Source organism: Mycetomoellerius zeteki, unplaced genomic scaffold, assembly GCF_001594055.1.
Source record: "Mycetomoellerius zeteki isolate Tzet28-1 unplaced genomic scaffold, Tzet1.0 scaffold83, whole genome shotgun sequence".
Lineage (NCBI taxonomy): Eukaryota > Metazoa > Arthropoda > Insecta > Hymenoptera > Formicidae > Mycetomoellerius > Mycetomoellerius zeteki.
Window position 1 is genome coordinate 71,751 of NW_017257862.1, and position 13,406 is coordinate 85,156.

General features: G+C 30.8%; 2 protein-coding genes across 5 annotated transcripts in view; one reads left to right on the forward strand and one right to left on the reverse strand.

The window, feature by feature from the left end:
- TTLL5 (Tubulin tyrosine ligase-like 5) overlaps nucleotides 1-3,124 on the forward strand; it is a 39,817-nt gene extending 36,693 nt beyond the window's left edge. For both annotated transcript variants that reach the window (XM_018459519.1, XM_018459520.1), the window contains exon 16: nucleotides 3,072-3,124. In XM_018459519.1, coding sequence (XP_018315021.1) covers nucleotides 3,072-3,084 — 13 coding nt within the window. In that variant the 3' untranslated portion in view covers nucleotides 3,085-3,124. The remainder of the gene's footprint in view (nucleotides 1-3,071) is intronic.
- Nucleotides 3,125-3,363: 239 nt separating this feature from the next.
- On the reverse strand, nucleotides 3,364-13,052 carry lt (vacuolar protein sorting-associated protein light). 3 transcript variants are annotated; one of them, XM_018459517.1, is made up of 13 exons: nucleotides 12,918-13,019; nucleotides 11,478-11,757; nucleotides 11,150-11,348; nucleotides 10,293-10,447; nucleotides 9,047-9,287; nucleotides 8,246-8,510; nucleotides 7,610-8,101; nucleotides 7,052-7,388; nucleotides 6,693-6,929; nucleotides 4,951-4,995; nucleotides 4,801-4,874; nucleotides 4,669-4,727; nucleotides 3,364-3,402 (listed from the first exon to the last, which is right to left on the reverse strand). In XM_018459517.1, the coding sequence occupies exons 1-12, from the start codon at nucleotides 13,017-13,019 to the stop codon at nucleotides 4,674-4,676; spliced, it is 2,481 nt and encodes an 826-aa protein (XP_018315019.1). In that variant the 3' UTR covers nucleotides 3,364-3,402; nucleotides 4,669-4,673. The 3 variants fall into 3 exon arrangements, with proteins under 3 accessions (XP_018315019.1, XP_018315018.1, XP_018315020.1); XM_018459516.1 differs by having other exon boundaries at nucleotides 3,367-3,402; nucleotides 4,539-4,727; nucleotides 12,918-13,052; XM_018459518.1 differs by lacking the exon at nucleotides 3,364-3,402 and having other exon boundaries at nucleotides 4,958-4,995; nucleotides 12,918-13,052.
- Between the last annotated feature and the right edge of the window lie 354 nt (nucleotides 13,053-13,406).

Below are 13,406 nucleotides of genomic sequence, written 5' to 3' on the forward strand. Positions count from 1 at the left end.
CCCTTTTGCTAGATTCACCCTGCATCCGATTTTCGTCGTACGACAGATGCAGGGTGAATCCAGCATTTTCTTTATACCATGATTATGACTACCTTTATTGAATCGCAGAGAAATCACATCAAAAAACAGTCGAAGGTGTGTGTGTGTGTGGGTGTGTTAACTGTATATCGCGACATTTCATATGTTAATAAATAATCCCATTTATTTTCAAATGATTCTATATATTAGTAATAAATACCAATAACACTTTTTAAGCAAATTATGAAGCCTAAGAATTCAATTTTCCGTTCTGTAAGTAATATTGGAATGTTCTCATTATTTTTTAAAGAAACTATGTATTTAATATACTCATCAATTTTGTTCACAATAATTGGAAAATTGTCTTTTGATATACATTTTTGGGATTCAATTTTGTAAAATTTATTTCGTGAATTTAAAAGACCGAATATATCATTCAGTATAAAACAGAATTGAGTTGTTAGGTCGCTTTTTTTTAAATTGAGGCATTTTACACTCTTTATCTAGATAGGTTAAAGCATTTACAACGCTAGTACAATGATTTTACATTACAAAAAATATATTTATCTATTATTTAATATCTTATATATAATAAATTTATATGTAAAGACATCTTTTGAAAAAGAACATATAAATTTTATGTTTTATAAGCTTATATTACTTTATGAAACATATATCGAATCCATTTTTGAGAATAATACAACCTTATATTTTTTAGGGTGAATTATATATATTTACATAAAAATTATAGCATTATTATGTGTCCGTAAGATTTTTAATTTTACCTTTTTCTATTACTTAGTGCATTCTCTTTCATCTTTTCATAAATTGAATTTTGATCTGGATTAACTTTGGATTCTTCTTCCACGTTTTCCATTCTATTAAAAATTTCTTCAATGTTTTCTAATCTGTTAGAATTAAATTATATATGTATATCTCTTCTCATAAATTTAAAAAATCAATATGCGGTATTCTACAACTCAACTACAAGCTACTACAAATTACTCAACTATTTTTTGTTGAGTACCGCATTTATTTTATTTTTATATTTTTATAAATGCTACAACCAAATGTGAATCATATATTTTATTTAAATGTAGATACCTCACATTATTTTATAATGGCATTTGTTCTTTATTACACAATCTGTCTTGTCAATCAAACGTTTTCATTTCAGTAAGCGTCAAAACTGATTTGTTATATATTTTCTCGTGTTCGCTAACTGTTGGATGTATTATGTAATTAGTATTGATTTGTTTAAGACATCCTATTAATTGCGAGTTACTTTCTATAGAAAAATACATACATAATATTATTAAGATATTTTATCACATGATAATTCTACGATAATTCTTATAATTAAATTTCTATATTATAGAAACAGAAACATTTTTAACTACAAAAACATTACCTTTAATATTATTTTAATTGCCAGTACATAAATAGGACAGCTGTGAGTAGCAAAAATCTTCTCCGTGTCACATTACTACTACTACTACTACTACTACTACTACTACTACTGCATCGAAAAAATATTGCTTCAAAATGTTTTGAACTTAGTTCGGTGATTTTACACACGGTTGTTCTATTAATAGGTTTAAGCCATAATAAATGTTTCTCAGAATCCTTAGGAAAGCTAGACGTTATGATTTTATAGTCTCTACTGTGATTCATCGATTCGCTTACTGCTTAAGGGCTATAGCACACAAAAATACTTAAGCAGTAAAACGTAAGCACTAATGATTAGCCAATCGTTAATTACACCAATTATTAATAACGCCCCTAACTAGGGGGGATGTGCAATGGACCTCGCTTCGTGTAAAAAGTCGAACATCCGTAAGCAGGGGGGTATAAGGTGGACTTCGCTTCACATGAAAAGTCGGACGCCTCTAAACAGGGAAAGAAGTGGGGTAGACTTCGCTTCGCGTGGAAAGTTATTACACAAGGAAGGGAGGATTTGGAATAATAATTTGTAACATGTAGCAGAAATAAGACGTTTTTTTAAACCTTTTTTGTTAATAATTTTTTAACGAATAACGAGTGACGGATAAAATCTGTCGGAGGTCAGCATTATGATCTTGATAACATATGATCATCGAAGCGGGGTTCCCTGATCGAAACTTTTACCATAACTAGTAATAAATCCAACATAATTTCTTTAGGGTGTCCGCACACACTTTTCATAACAGTAATCGTAAGCCGTACCGTTAGAATTAGTCAAGAATTTTCAAAAACTTTCAGCTCTGAATGGCTAACTCTTTCTATAATAAGTCATTATCTAAGCTTTAAGTCTTAAGCCGTAAGAAATTGACCAATTACAGTTGAATGTGAGAAGAATAATTGACTATGATTGGTCAATTTCTTATAGCTTAAGACTTACCCCGGATCTACAATAGGTGTTTTAAGTCTTAAGTCGTAAGAAATTGACCAATTATAGTCGAATTCGAGGAGAATAATCGACTATGATTCGTCCATTTTTTATGGCTTAAGGCTTAAAACTCTATTGTAGATCCGGGGTTAAAGATTGGTCAATTTCTTATTACTTAAGACTTAAAGCTTAGGTAATGACTTAATAGGGAGTTTTTGCAATAACGTGGCTTCAGATACGGTGAACGCTAAAGTCACGTTATCCTTTTCTTAATAAAGTTGAAAACACAATGAAAAGCACAGGCAATAGGAACAGGAAGTAACAAATTTCTTATCAGAAACCATGTATACTAGAATAGACGCTTTCTGATAGGTTGAAATCTCTTATTTTCTGTTCCTTATTGTCTGTGCTTTTCATTATGTTTAAGACTTTAGTTGTTAAGAAGATAACCTGACTTTAGCGTTCACCGTATCTGAATAAACAGTATTGCAAAAACTCCTTATTGTAGAAAGCCCATTTACGGTACATCTTATGATTATTGTTATGAAAAGTATGCGAACCCCCTTACCGCTTATAAGCCCTACCACATAGAAATACTTAAAACGTAAAATGTAAAACACACTCACATACACGCACATACATCCTTTTTACAAATAAATTTTTATACAAGTTTTTCTTTTAACAGTCTTATGATATAGCTCGATACACGGATTATCTGGCGGATCATCCTGAAATAAAGCAGCTAATCGCGGATTATATCCAGATTCTTCTTGTTGGTAATAAATTCATTCCCTAGATAAACTCTGCACTCAATCTACTTCGACAAGCGGTATTTAATTTTTCATTATCAATTTTTCAGTAAAACCTGTCAATGCCATAGATTTCACGATACAGCACTTCAAAGCATTTTGCCCAAAAATTGAAGGTGTGGGATACCGTCAATATATTGACAATGTAATCTGACATAAATCGGTATCTGTCGAGAGATTAATCTGACCCTGAGGCTTTTGCGGGATCTGTATAAAATGCAAAATTAATAAATTATTGTTTTGATAACATAAATAAATAAAGTTCATAAAAGTTCATAAAAGAGACAACTTTATTTTATTCGTAAAATAGTTCACAAAAGTTAATAGCTATGTATATAATCAATAATACATAAAACATCAAATTTATCAAATGGTATGCACAAATTTTTTTTATTTTTCAGTATGCTGGATATATCAAAATGTTTGCTCATAATAAATTAAGGTGCTCGTAATACTCCATCCTATCCCATATTTTTTTAACAACTTTTTCTTTACAAACTTTTTCTTTATATTTAATTCAAACTATTAAATAAAAAAACGGAAATGTGAGTAATTCATAAAATGCAATGTCATTATTTTTATTAAGCAAAAAAAGCAAGGACTTTAAATTAATTCATAAAAATCTTTTTCTTTGTTTTCTATTTACAACTATATTAAATTATGACATCAGGAGCGAAGAATCATTATAAATTTTATTCTGGCATTATACATATATCGAAATAAATTAAATTTGTTATATATTATAGTATGTGCACTTCCATGCAATCACATATAAATTAAAATTCATTTTTCATAAATAATTTTAATTTATTCAGGTAATTATTTACTTTAACGGACACCACGCCGATGACTTTGACCTTGACATATGTTGTCAAAGTCATAATCCCGAGTAACTTCACCTTAACAATTAAATGGCGGTCTATAGTTTTTGAGATATTTACAGTTAAAGTGCAATTTTAGTGCCTTGCGTCTATCAGGAGACACGGTTGAATCTCAGCACTAAGACAAGCAACACTACCGTGTTCCTTTACGCGGGTCGGCGAGTTGCGGAAGATCGATTTATTGGATCTCAATAAAGGCTGAACCGATCAAGTTCTAAAAATTATCATATTTCCGTAAAAATAAAAATAAGGAGTATCAAACTACGAGTTGACGATTACGATTGACGGTTGCCAACCTATTATGGACTCGCTACATCGTGATTGATTGAAGAAGAACCGGGCAACCGTAATCTCGCAAACACAAAAATGCTATAGACCTAAATGCTATAGACTTAACTAACCAAGTTGAATTATATAAAATTAAGAAGTAAAACCCAAGTGGTACCATAAGTAAATAATTACCTTTATTTATTAATTGTTATACAAATGCAACATAGTCTCGACCACACCAAAATACTTGGTTGAAATACACATAGTATTAGTCCTTGTAAAGCTTCCGATTTTGTACATGTTGCATAATGAAGTAGTTTACCTTTATCATTTTCTGCCAGGAGTCATTTCTTTTTGCGAATTGCATATCACACAATTTTCCTGAAATTTAAGAGTACTATAATAATTCATAAATAATGAAATAAAATCAGCATAAACGAAATATCATACGTACGACCAAATCAAAATTAGGTAGACAATCTTCGTGAAAACAATGCTTACAATAAAATACAACTATATTCCGCGGCTCTAGAGAAAAAAAAAGTGAATTATAATCATGTAATTAGAATTATAAGTAACTAAAAAACTAATTACTTATAAATACCTCTTACAATTATTTTCCTATGGCAAGCTCCACACATTTGATCATCTGCAAAGAAAAAAATTCAATGATACTTTTTACATGAAAAATAGTTTACTATATCACAAAGAATAGCTTACTGTATAATTCAGTGATGTGCAAACCACGGCCCGCGAACCGCATAAAGCCAATTAATTTTCTGCGGCTCGCCGGCTCATAATAAAAAATATTAAATGATATTTTCTATTTTATGTAAACTATCAAAATAATAACATTATGCCTAACAGTTTAACAGATTCTCTCTCTCATTTGATATAATTTTAAAAAAACTTGTTATAGAAAGCCCATAAGATATTACTTAAGACAATCTTAAAATAAGAACGGAAGAAATATGAATATCACTTTTTGTGTATGTATCATAAATTTATACCTCCATTTTCGACATCGCGATTTAGCACAGATTTCCACCACATCTATTTACGATACCCCGATTTTATGGTCAGTATCCCAAGTAGCACACAGCGCCTACAAAGCGTTAAAAAAGCGCTAGGAAAAAATGTATATAAGCGCCTTTCTTAGCGCTGTACAGGCACTGCTGTAGATTAGACAAGAACGAATAATCAATTGATTGTTCGTCCTTGTCTAACCCACATAATAGCATGGGAGAGAACTAGAAAAACATGGACCATTACCCTACGAAGTTTAATATACGAAAAAGAGGGGACCGGGATGATCACTCTCTGGTTTTTTTCTGAAAAAACGCGCCTCTCAGGTTTTTTTCTCTCAGAGAGATACGAAACAAAACAACTTTATCGACTGTGACACTATAACACAAATGAAACGAACACCAAGCTGAATCGACGTGAGGGCATGTAAAAATATCGCACACAAAAAACTTAAGATGGGGTACATCCGCGAATTGAAGTCAGAATTTCTTTTGAAATCAAATTATTATATATATTATACTAGAAGACTTTGACTGCGCTCAGCAGAGAAAACAGCTTTGCAACTGTTGTAAAATTCTTCAATACAGTCGGTTGTTACTTTTGAATCCTTCTGAATTTAAATGTATAAACCAATCATATTGAAGAATTTTACAAAGCTGCTTTCTCTGCTGAACTTTGACACGCTTGTGCAATTACAATGAAATTGACCGTTTCAATATTGAGATACAAGCAATTAAAAACTGCACTTTTTATACGTGTCGTCTAACAAAGTTCATAAAAATGTCACATTAATTTTGGCACGCGCGTGCGTGCGTGCGTGCGATATTGATGTAGTACGAGCGTGCGCTCGTAGTGCGTAGTGATACATAAATGACATATAAATGGTATGTGTAAGTCCTATTGGGTACCTATCGTGGAACGAATCGGAATGGATTCATATTGGAATTATTCAATTATTCTCTAGATTTTTATTATGTTTTCTAGAGAAAATGGAATAAAATTCCGATCGGAATCCATTCAGACTTGTTCCGTGATAAGTGTCGGAATCGGTAAAATAGACGACTTTAGAATTTCTTTGAGTTTTCTTTGTACATATGCCATAGCTCTTACATGTGCGCTAATCAAAACTGCATGTTATGTACGTATATTGAACTTCTTTAAAAACAAAAATTTTAATTTTCCAGAAATTTTTGCAAAATTCCCTGATTTTTTTCTAATTTCCTTGATCGTTTTCAATTTCCCTGACATTTCCCTGATTTTCAGTTTTACAGCAACCTTATTTTTATTTTTTGGAATCAATTATTTAATAAAATTGCATACCATCGACAAATATGCCGTTTTGATGACAACGAACAAGTCGCTCGTGGAGATTGAAATAATCGTTGGACAGTATTTTTTTACAACCTTCCTGCACGGACACCTGCAGATTGTAGTCGCACATCATTTTAACCAATGCTTTCTTTAAACCTGGAATTTCCAAAGTAGGTTCTATTCTTTGCACCATAAGCCTAGGATCAACGTAAGTGCCGATTTTTTGAAGGAGGAATGTAATAGCCGCTGAAACATATAAAAATTTATTTTGAATTAAACTTTATTTAAATTTTATTGAATTTGAACTTTTTTGGAACTTTAAATTCGAGCATCCAAAATGCTCTTCAACGTCATGATTTGATGCATACCAGGTTTGTCAAGTGAGTAATTAATTAGATCATTCCACAACTCTTCATCGTCATGTTCCTGACAAAATACAATTGCACTTTCCATGTCGTTGAGTTCTCTCGTCATGAGCGCCAAGGCTTCTGAAGTGTTTCCAATTCTGCCCAACAGATACACCATTTCTGGATAAAATCGACGTTGGCTACAAATATCCAGAGCCTGTTGTATCGGATAATTATCAGAGCGACGTAAAAGCGGTAATAACTTGTCTCTCGAATAATCGGCATACAATCGTACCAGAAGACCATGGTACTTGCCCTTCGAATCCTTCGTGTCTCTCTTATCTAATGCATCTAGATACTGAAAAAGAACAAATTATATAATTAAATTATATAAGAAAATAATTATTTTCAAAATGAAGTCCCTATTTTAATAATACTATATATTTAAGAAAAACAAAATTTAAAAAAATCACAAATGTTACGGTTGAATTACAAAATATTAAATGTTATTCATAAATATATGCATATTTCTCACATGAAAATTGTATTATATTGATTCTAAATATAAATAACAATTACCAAATATAAATAACGATGATTATGTTGCAATTTTTGTACAACCATGTCAGACGGCACTCTGTCTTTCTCTAGAAAAAATTGTATGGCACGTTCTGTGTCCAGATCCATCAAACCTTCGATCATATCGTATACCGAATTATACAACTGATACTTTTGGATCAATTGGAAGACATCCTTGTGCCGCAGCTTCAAATACATAGCAAGCGCTTTATCGTATTTGCCGTCGTGGATGTATAAAATGGCTAACGCTTCTAATAATACGTTCTGTCGTTGATTGTGAACGAGTAAATGTTCCAATACGCCGTTAACTACCGCCGCCACTGTATATAAATTTGGAGACCATTCCTTGACCAATTGTAAAAAACCGTCAGGATCCATTTTTAGATATTCATATAGCACCATTTCATAGATTAATGGATCGAGAATAACGTCACCCCGAGGCAAGTAGGACGAAATTGAACGCAACTGATGCACTCTAGCAAATTTGTAAACCTGTCTCGAGGCAAGAAAGAAGGCTTATGTCATATCGAAGCAAAACAATTTGATAAGACACAAACTTAAATGTAACTGGAAACAGCAGTTTTTCGTAAAATAAATATTGAACATGCAATAACTTTGCAACATAATATCTCTCACCTCTTCCTCCCATAATTTTTTATTTCGTCCTAACACTTTGAGACAAAGTTTTCCAGCTTCATCGTATTTTCCACATGCTAATAAGTGATCCAAATAAATACGCCCAACATCTAATACAGTATGTCTCTTGCAATCTTTGCCATTATTTGCTGTTACAGCTTCCAAAGCTTGCTCGAACTTTCCGTGGCTCAGTAGCCATTCGATTCTGTCGTCTGTATCATATAAACTAGCCACTACAATATCCTTTGGACTAACAATGAAAAATCTGTAAAGAATTTTCCTATATGAAAAATAAATCGAAGGAATGGATAGATGGAACGAAATCTTAAACTCTTTGATAGGAAAAACATAATTGAAATTAAAAAAGATATTTTTCAAAAATTCTTAAAAATGGGAAAGTACATTTGAATTCAGATTTTTGTTTCACATCTTAAATATCAGACAAATTTATTAATAATTTGTGTGAATCATTACATATTAATATTCTAGAAAAATGATATTTGTTAAAACTAATTTTTATCATATTTAAAGATTATCTTAAAGTTTTTTATGGCACATATTTAAATTGATTTTAATCTCTTACTAAACTATATTTTGAAACAAATTGCTATTGTCACCTCATACTCTGACAACCTTTAATTTCTTAATCAATTTATAAAATCAAGAGATATACAAATTAAAGAGTCAGAGGGTTCGAATCCAAAATCTGCCAACTATGAATTAACCATTCACACATGAAATCATGCATCATCTCTCAAATTCATTTTAATATAACAATTTTATGATATTGATTTTATTTACCTATTTTCTTCTTTTAAACAGTCCAAATGATAATCATTGCAGCTGTATTCCTTGTAACCGCGTAAGGTAAGAGAATTTGCACATATTACCGAGAAATCTTGATATTTTGGTTCAACCACATGTAGAGTTGGGCGTTGATTCTTTCCATCTTCATCTAGCTCCTTTAGGCAACCCAATAATATTAACTGATTCTTTAATGGTGCTATACCAGATATATAAAAATCTACTTGAAATGTTGACACTGAAAAATAAAATGTAATGAAATGATTCTTGCATTCTAAATATTTCTTATTATAATTCAAATTAAATCTAGATTTAACCTTAGAATGCTATTGTTATATAAAATTTTACGTACAAATGAGCGAAATCGTTGAGCGCTAAACTATGCCTTCATAGTCATTAGATCATTAGGAGGTCCAATCTGCCATGCTAAAACTAGGACAAGCAAAGACAAGCTTTAAAATTTTTTTTATATACCTATCAATTTGGGTCTTATAGTGATCAGTATTGTAACAAAGATGTGATTTCAATTTTTAGTAGTTTTGTATTATTATTTTATATTATATATTTTTTTAAGTATATAAGAAGTCGCACGTGTGCAGGCACAATTGGACTACAAAATCCATATCATTTCAAGATTGAATTTGATAACGTGCTAATTTTGTCTTTCATCATTTAAATTAATAATTAGATTATTTGTATTATTATATAAAAATCTAGATTATAAGTATTTTGTCATTAAAAGCACAAAATGTTTTTTTAAAAAACAGGCATTATAAAAACGGCCTATTTCTTTGTACGTAAAATTTATATGTCGGTAACAATTATTCACTCGATATAAGCGATAGCATTGTAAGGTTAAAAACACAAAAAGATGAATAAACGAAGGCTGCGTTCGGAAATACACGCCAAATGTCTCCAAGTATCAATTTTATTCTTATTTAATACTTATTTAATACTGAATAACAAGAATAGAATGACACTTGGAGACACTCGGTGTGTATTCCCCAACGTAGTTCAACAGTTTGTTTCATGCATCACCGCGAATACGGACGAACTTAAATTTATGTTGACAAATATTCTATTTCTTTAGAATATATCAAAGCAAAACCACTCACAATTATATACATCTCTAAGTATTTCATTCATAATTGTTCGTTCTTGCTAATTTAGTCTGAACTTATCCTCTTAATAGTTCCGCAATAAAAAGTATTTTAAAAAAGAATAAATACGCTTTATTGATTACCTGGATCTACTACAAATTCGGGCAAATCTCGATTGACCATTTCTTGCATAGTACGTCTCCTAATATGACAGATGCGCACAATATCTACCCACCCAATCAATAGCGTCTTGTCGTCTGACCACTGCAAATTGCACCTATAGTGTTCTGGTGACGCCCTGCATGAAATAATATCACAAAGTCCACATGAAATATATATATGATTTAAAAAATTTCTGTTCTAAATATTAGATTTAATTGTATATTTATGTTGCGTGCTCCAACATGCATGAAAATTTTCACTTTTCACACGTTTCCGCTCTAAAGAAAGACACATGATCGCTACCCTGCAGTAGGTAAATTATCATATAGTTCATCCGAAGATGGAACAATCGGCTCCAAGAAAAGTAAATGATACACAGTTCCCATAAAAGTTTTGTTCTATTCATAGTTCTTTCAGCAAAATTTATCTAATCTTGCAACCTCTATAATATTGTATACAAGACTGAGCATATATTTAAAATACTTTTATTTTAAACACAATATTTATAATACAATTATATTTTATATTTCAGCATAGCATAAAAGGTATTATGCATTTTATATTTTAAATCGAAAAACTGAAAGTATTTTATATTTTATAATTCAAATAAGATCAATTGTAAACCTCAGTATTTAAAAATACAACATACACAAGACATATACTTTCAATCTTTTGCTAGCTTCGAAATATTAAAACACGAAATACAAAATACTTTTATGTGCTATGCTGAAATGCAAAATACAAAATATAATTGTGTTACAAATACTGTTTTCCAAATAAAAGTATTTCAAATACATGCCCAGCCCTAATTGTATATACGCTTTTCTGCAATGCTTACTCTGCAGTACAGGACCACTTAATAAGTCCCAATGAACATCTAGCATCAAGATCATAGACTCTCACGCCAGTATCAGAAGCCCATGCAACAAAGTGACCGAACCATGCGACAGATCTGACTCCACCCTCTGCTTCACAAAGCACTGTTGGCTTCATCCTGGCCAGAAAAGTCTTTTCATAAAGTATTAACTTGTCATCACCTATGGGTTACAAATATTTATTTATTTATTAAAAGTTGAAGTTAAGTTTGATTTAAAAATTATTTTTATCATAAGCTCCAAAAGATCATATCATGTATGCTATAAAAATTTAAGAGATTAAAGAGAAACCTGTAATAAATCTTCTGCCACTACCACTTTTATAATTTGGGTCAATCGCTATACTCTTGACTAGTCTACCCATGCTCATATTATGATTGTTTTCTGTACTATACAGTCCATAAATAAAAACCTTTCCATCATCACTGCAAGAGGCGATAAAATCTCCATTATAATCTATGGATATCTGATTGACTGCTACTGTGTGTGCCTGTAGCATTTTAGATTTTATATTGTTTCCTTGATGGTCTAAAAGATGGATCATTCCCCAATGTGATCCCAGACAAAGGAACTAGATCAAAAGAATAAAATCAATTAAAAAAATTAATATCCTTACTTTTATCTGTATCCGTAAAGTTAAAATTGTTATAAGGCAATTGTTGAGTTTAGCCTTCTCATCTTTGACGTTGATAAAATTAGGATCATTCAACGCGTTTTTCCACGAAATGAACAAATATGGCAAAAAAAGTGTCGCTCTATCCCGTGGACTGAGATATTAATCGTTACAGTTGACGACTATTTAGTTTAGGAAATCTGTCACATCACAATGGCATAGATAGAGGAACATGAGAACATCACAGTAAGTGAGGCTAGAAGAAGTATTTTCTGTTTCAATTACCTATATATAAATTCCCTGCTTTAAAAGAACAAATTTTGTTTTAAAAATACAAATTCCCTGTTTTAAAAACACAAATTATTTTCTATGTAATTTTTGTTTTTACAACAGAGAATTTGTTTGGTTAGGTATTTATCTGCTTTAAAAACATAAATTTTCTGTTTAAAAAAAAAAAACAGATTCTCTGTTTTTAAAAACAATTCTCTATTGCAAAAACAAAAATTATAGAAAATAATGTTTTCAAAGCAGAAAACTTGTGTTTTTAAAGTAGAGAATTGTTTTTAAAGTAAGAATTTATTTTTAAAGTAAGGAATTTGTATTTATAAAACAGAATTTTTTTATGTAACAATCTATACTTATCGAGGTGACAGATTTCCTAACCTGAATACAATCGATATCTCGGTTCACGGGACAGAAAGAGAAACTTTTATTCCCAGATTGGTTCCAAAAACGTGTCGAATGATTTTATCAACATCAAGGGTAAGGAAACTAATAGCGAATTCGATTGGACGCACTCAGTGCGCACTGGTGCACATTAAAGCCATCGTACACAAAATAACGTAAAGATATGTTTATAAATAAACATAGAAATCGATTAAATCTTGAAATACTCAATACATTTTATTGTACTATTAGGTAAAATATGTATTTCGTAATTCGAAATATTTGCATTTCATTTTTATATACTACAATTAAATCAGTGTACAATGCACTTTAATATGTACCAGTGCGCACTAGTGCTTCCAATCGAATTCGCCATAAGCAACGATTACCGTTAAAAAAATGTAATATATTTAAAAATTAAAATTCTATAATTACTCATAGACGATTCTTACTTTTGGATGTACAGCAATGCAACTAGCTGCATCATTTTGCAGGATATGTTCCAAATCATTACGTATCCTAACATATTTTAATCTAGGTTCTATCTCATCCATTTCTGAAGAGTCTGAATCTTCCTGATTATTCTGTTCATCCTATAATCGTAATTTTCCATTAGAAACTTCAAATCAATTGTTCTATATATGCAATTAGTTATTATTATTCCTTATGTTAGACAAAAGATTATTAAGTAATAACTTGAAAATAAATTCTAAAAAATTGTTAAAAACTAAAAAAAAAATTTGAGGAATAAATAAAGAAATTCACCATTTTAGAGATAATATATTTTAGAAAAAAGATTATATTATATTAAAATATAAAAATGCAAATAAAAAATATACAGTAAGTACTGAACATAACGGCTGCGTTCGGAAACGTCGCTCGGATGCCTCCGATGCCTCGGATTCATCATCTGTCCTCGTTTAACATTTAATGTTAAAGAA

Excerpts from the sequence above, each read along its gene's own strand:
- lt (XM_018459517.1), bottom strand. The coding sequence starts at position 13,019 with ATGGATGAGATAGAACCTAGATTAAAATATGTTAGGATACGTAATGAT. Across the intron at positions 7,389-7,609 it reads ATCATCGTTATTTATATTTG|TATCTAGATGCATTAGATAA; the intron begins GTAATTGTTATT and ends GTTCTTTTTCAG. Across the intron at positions 6,930-7,051 it reads TTACTCACTTGACAAACCTG|CGGCTATTACATTCCTCCTT; the intron begins GTATGCATCAAA and ends TATATGTTTCAG.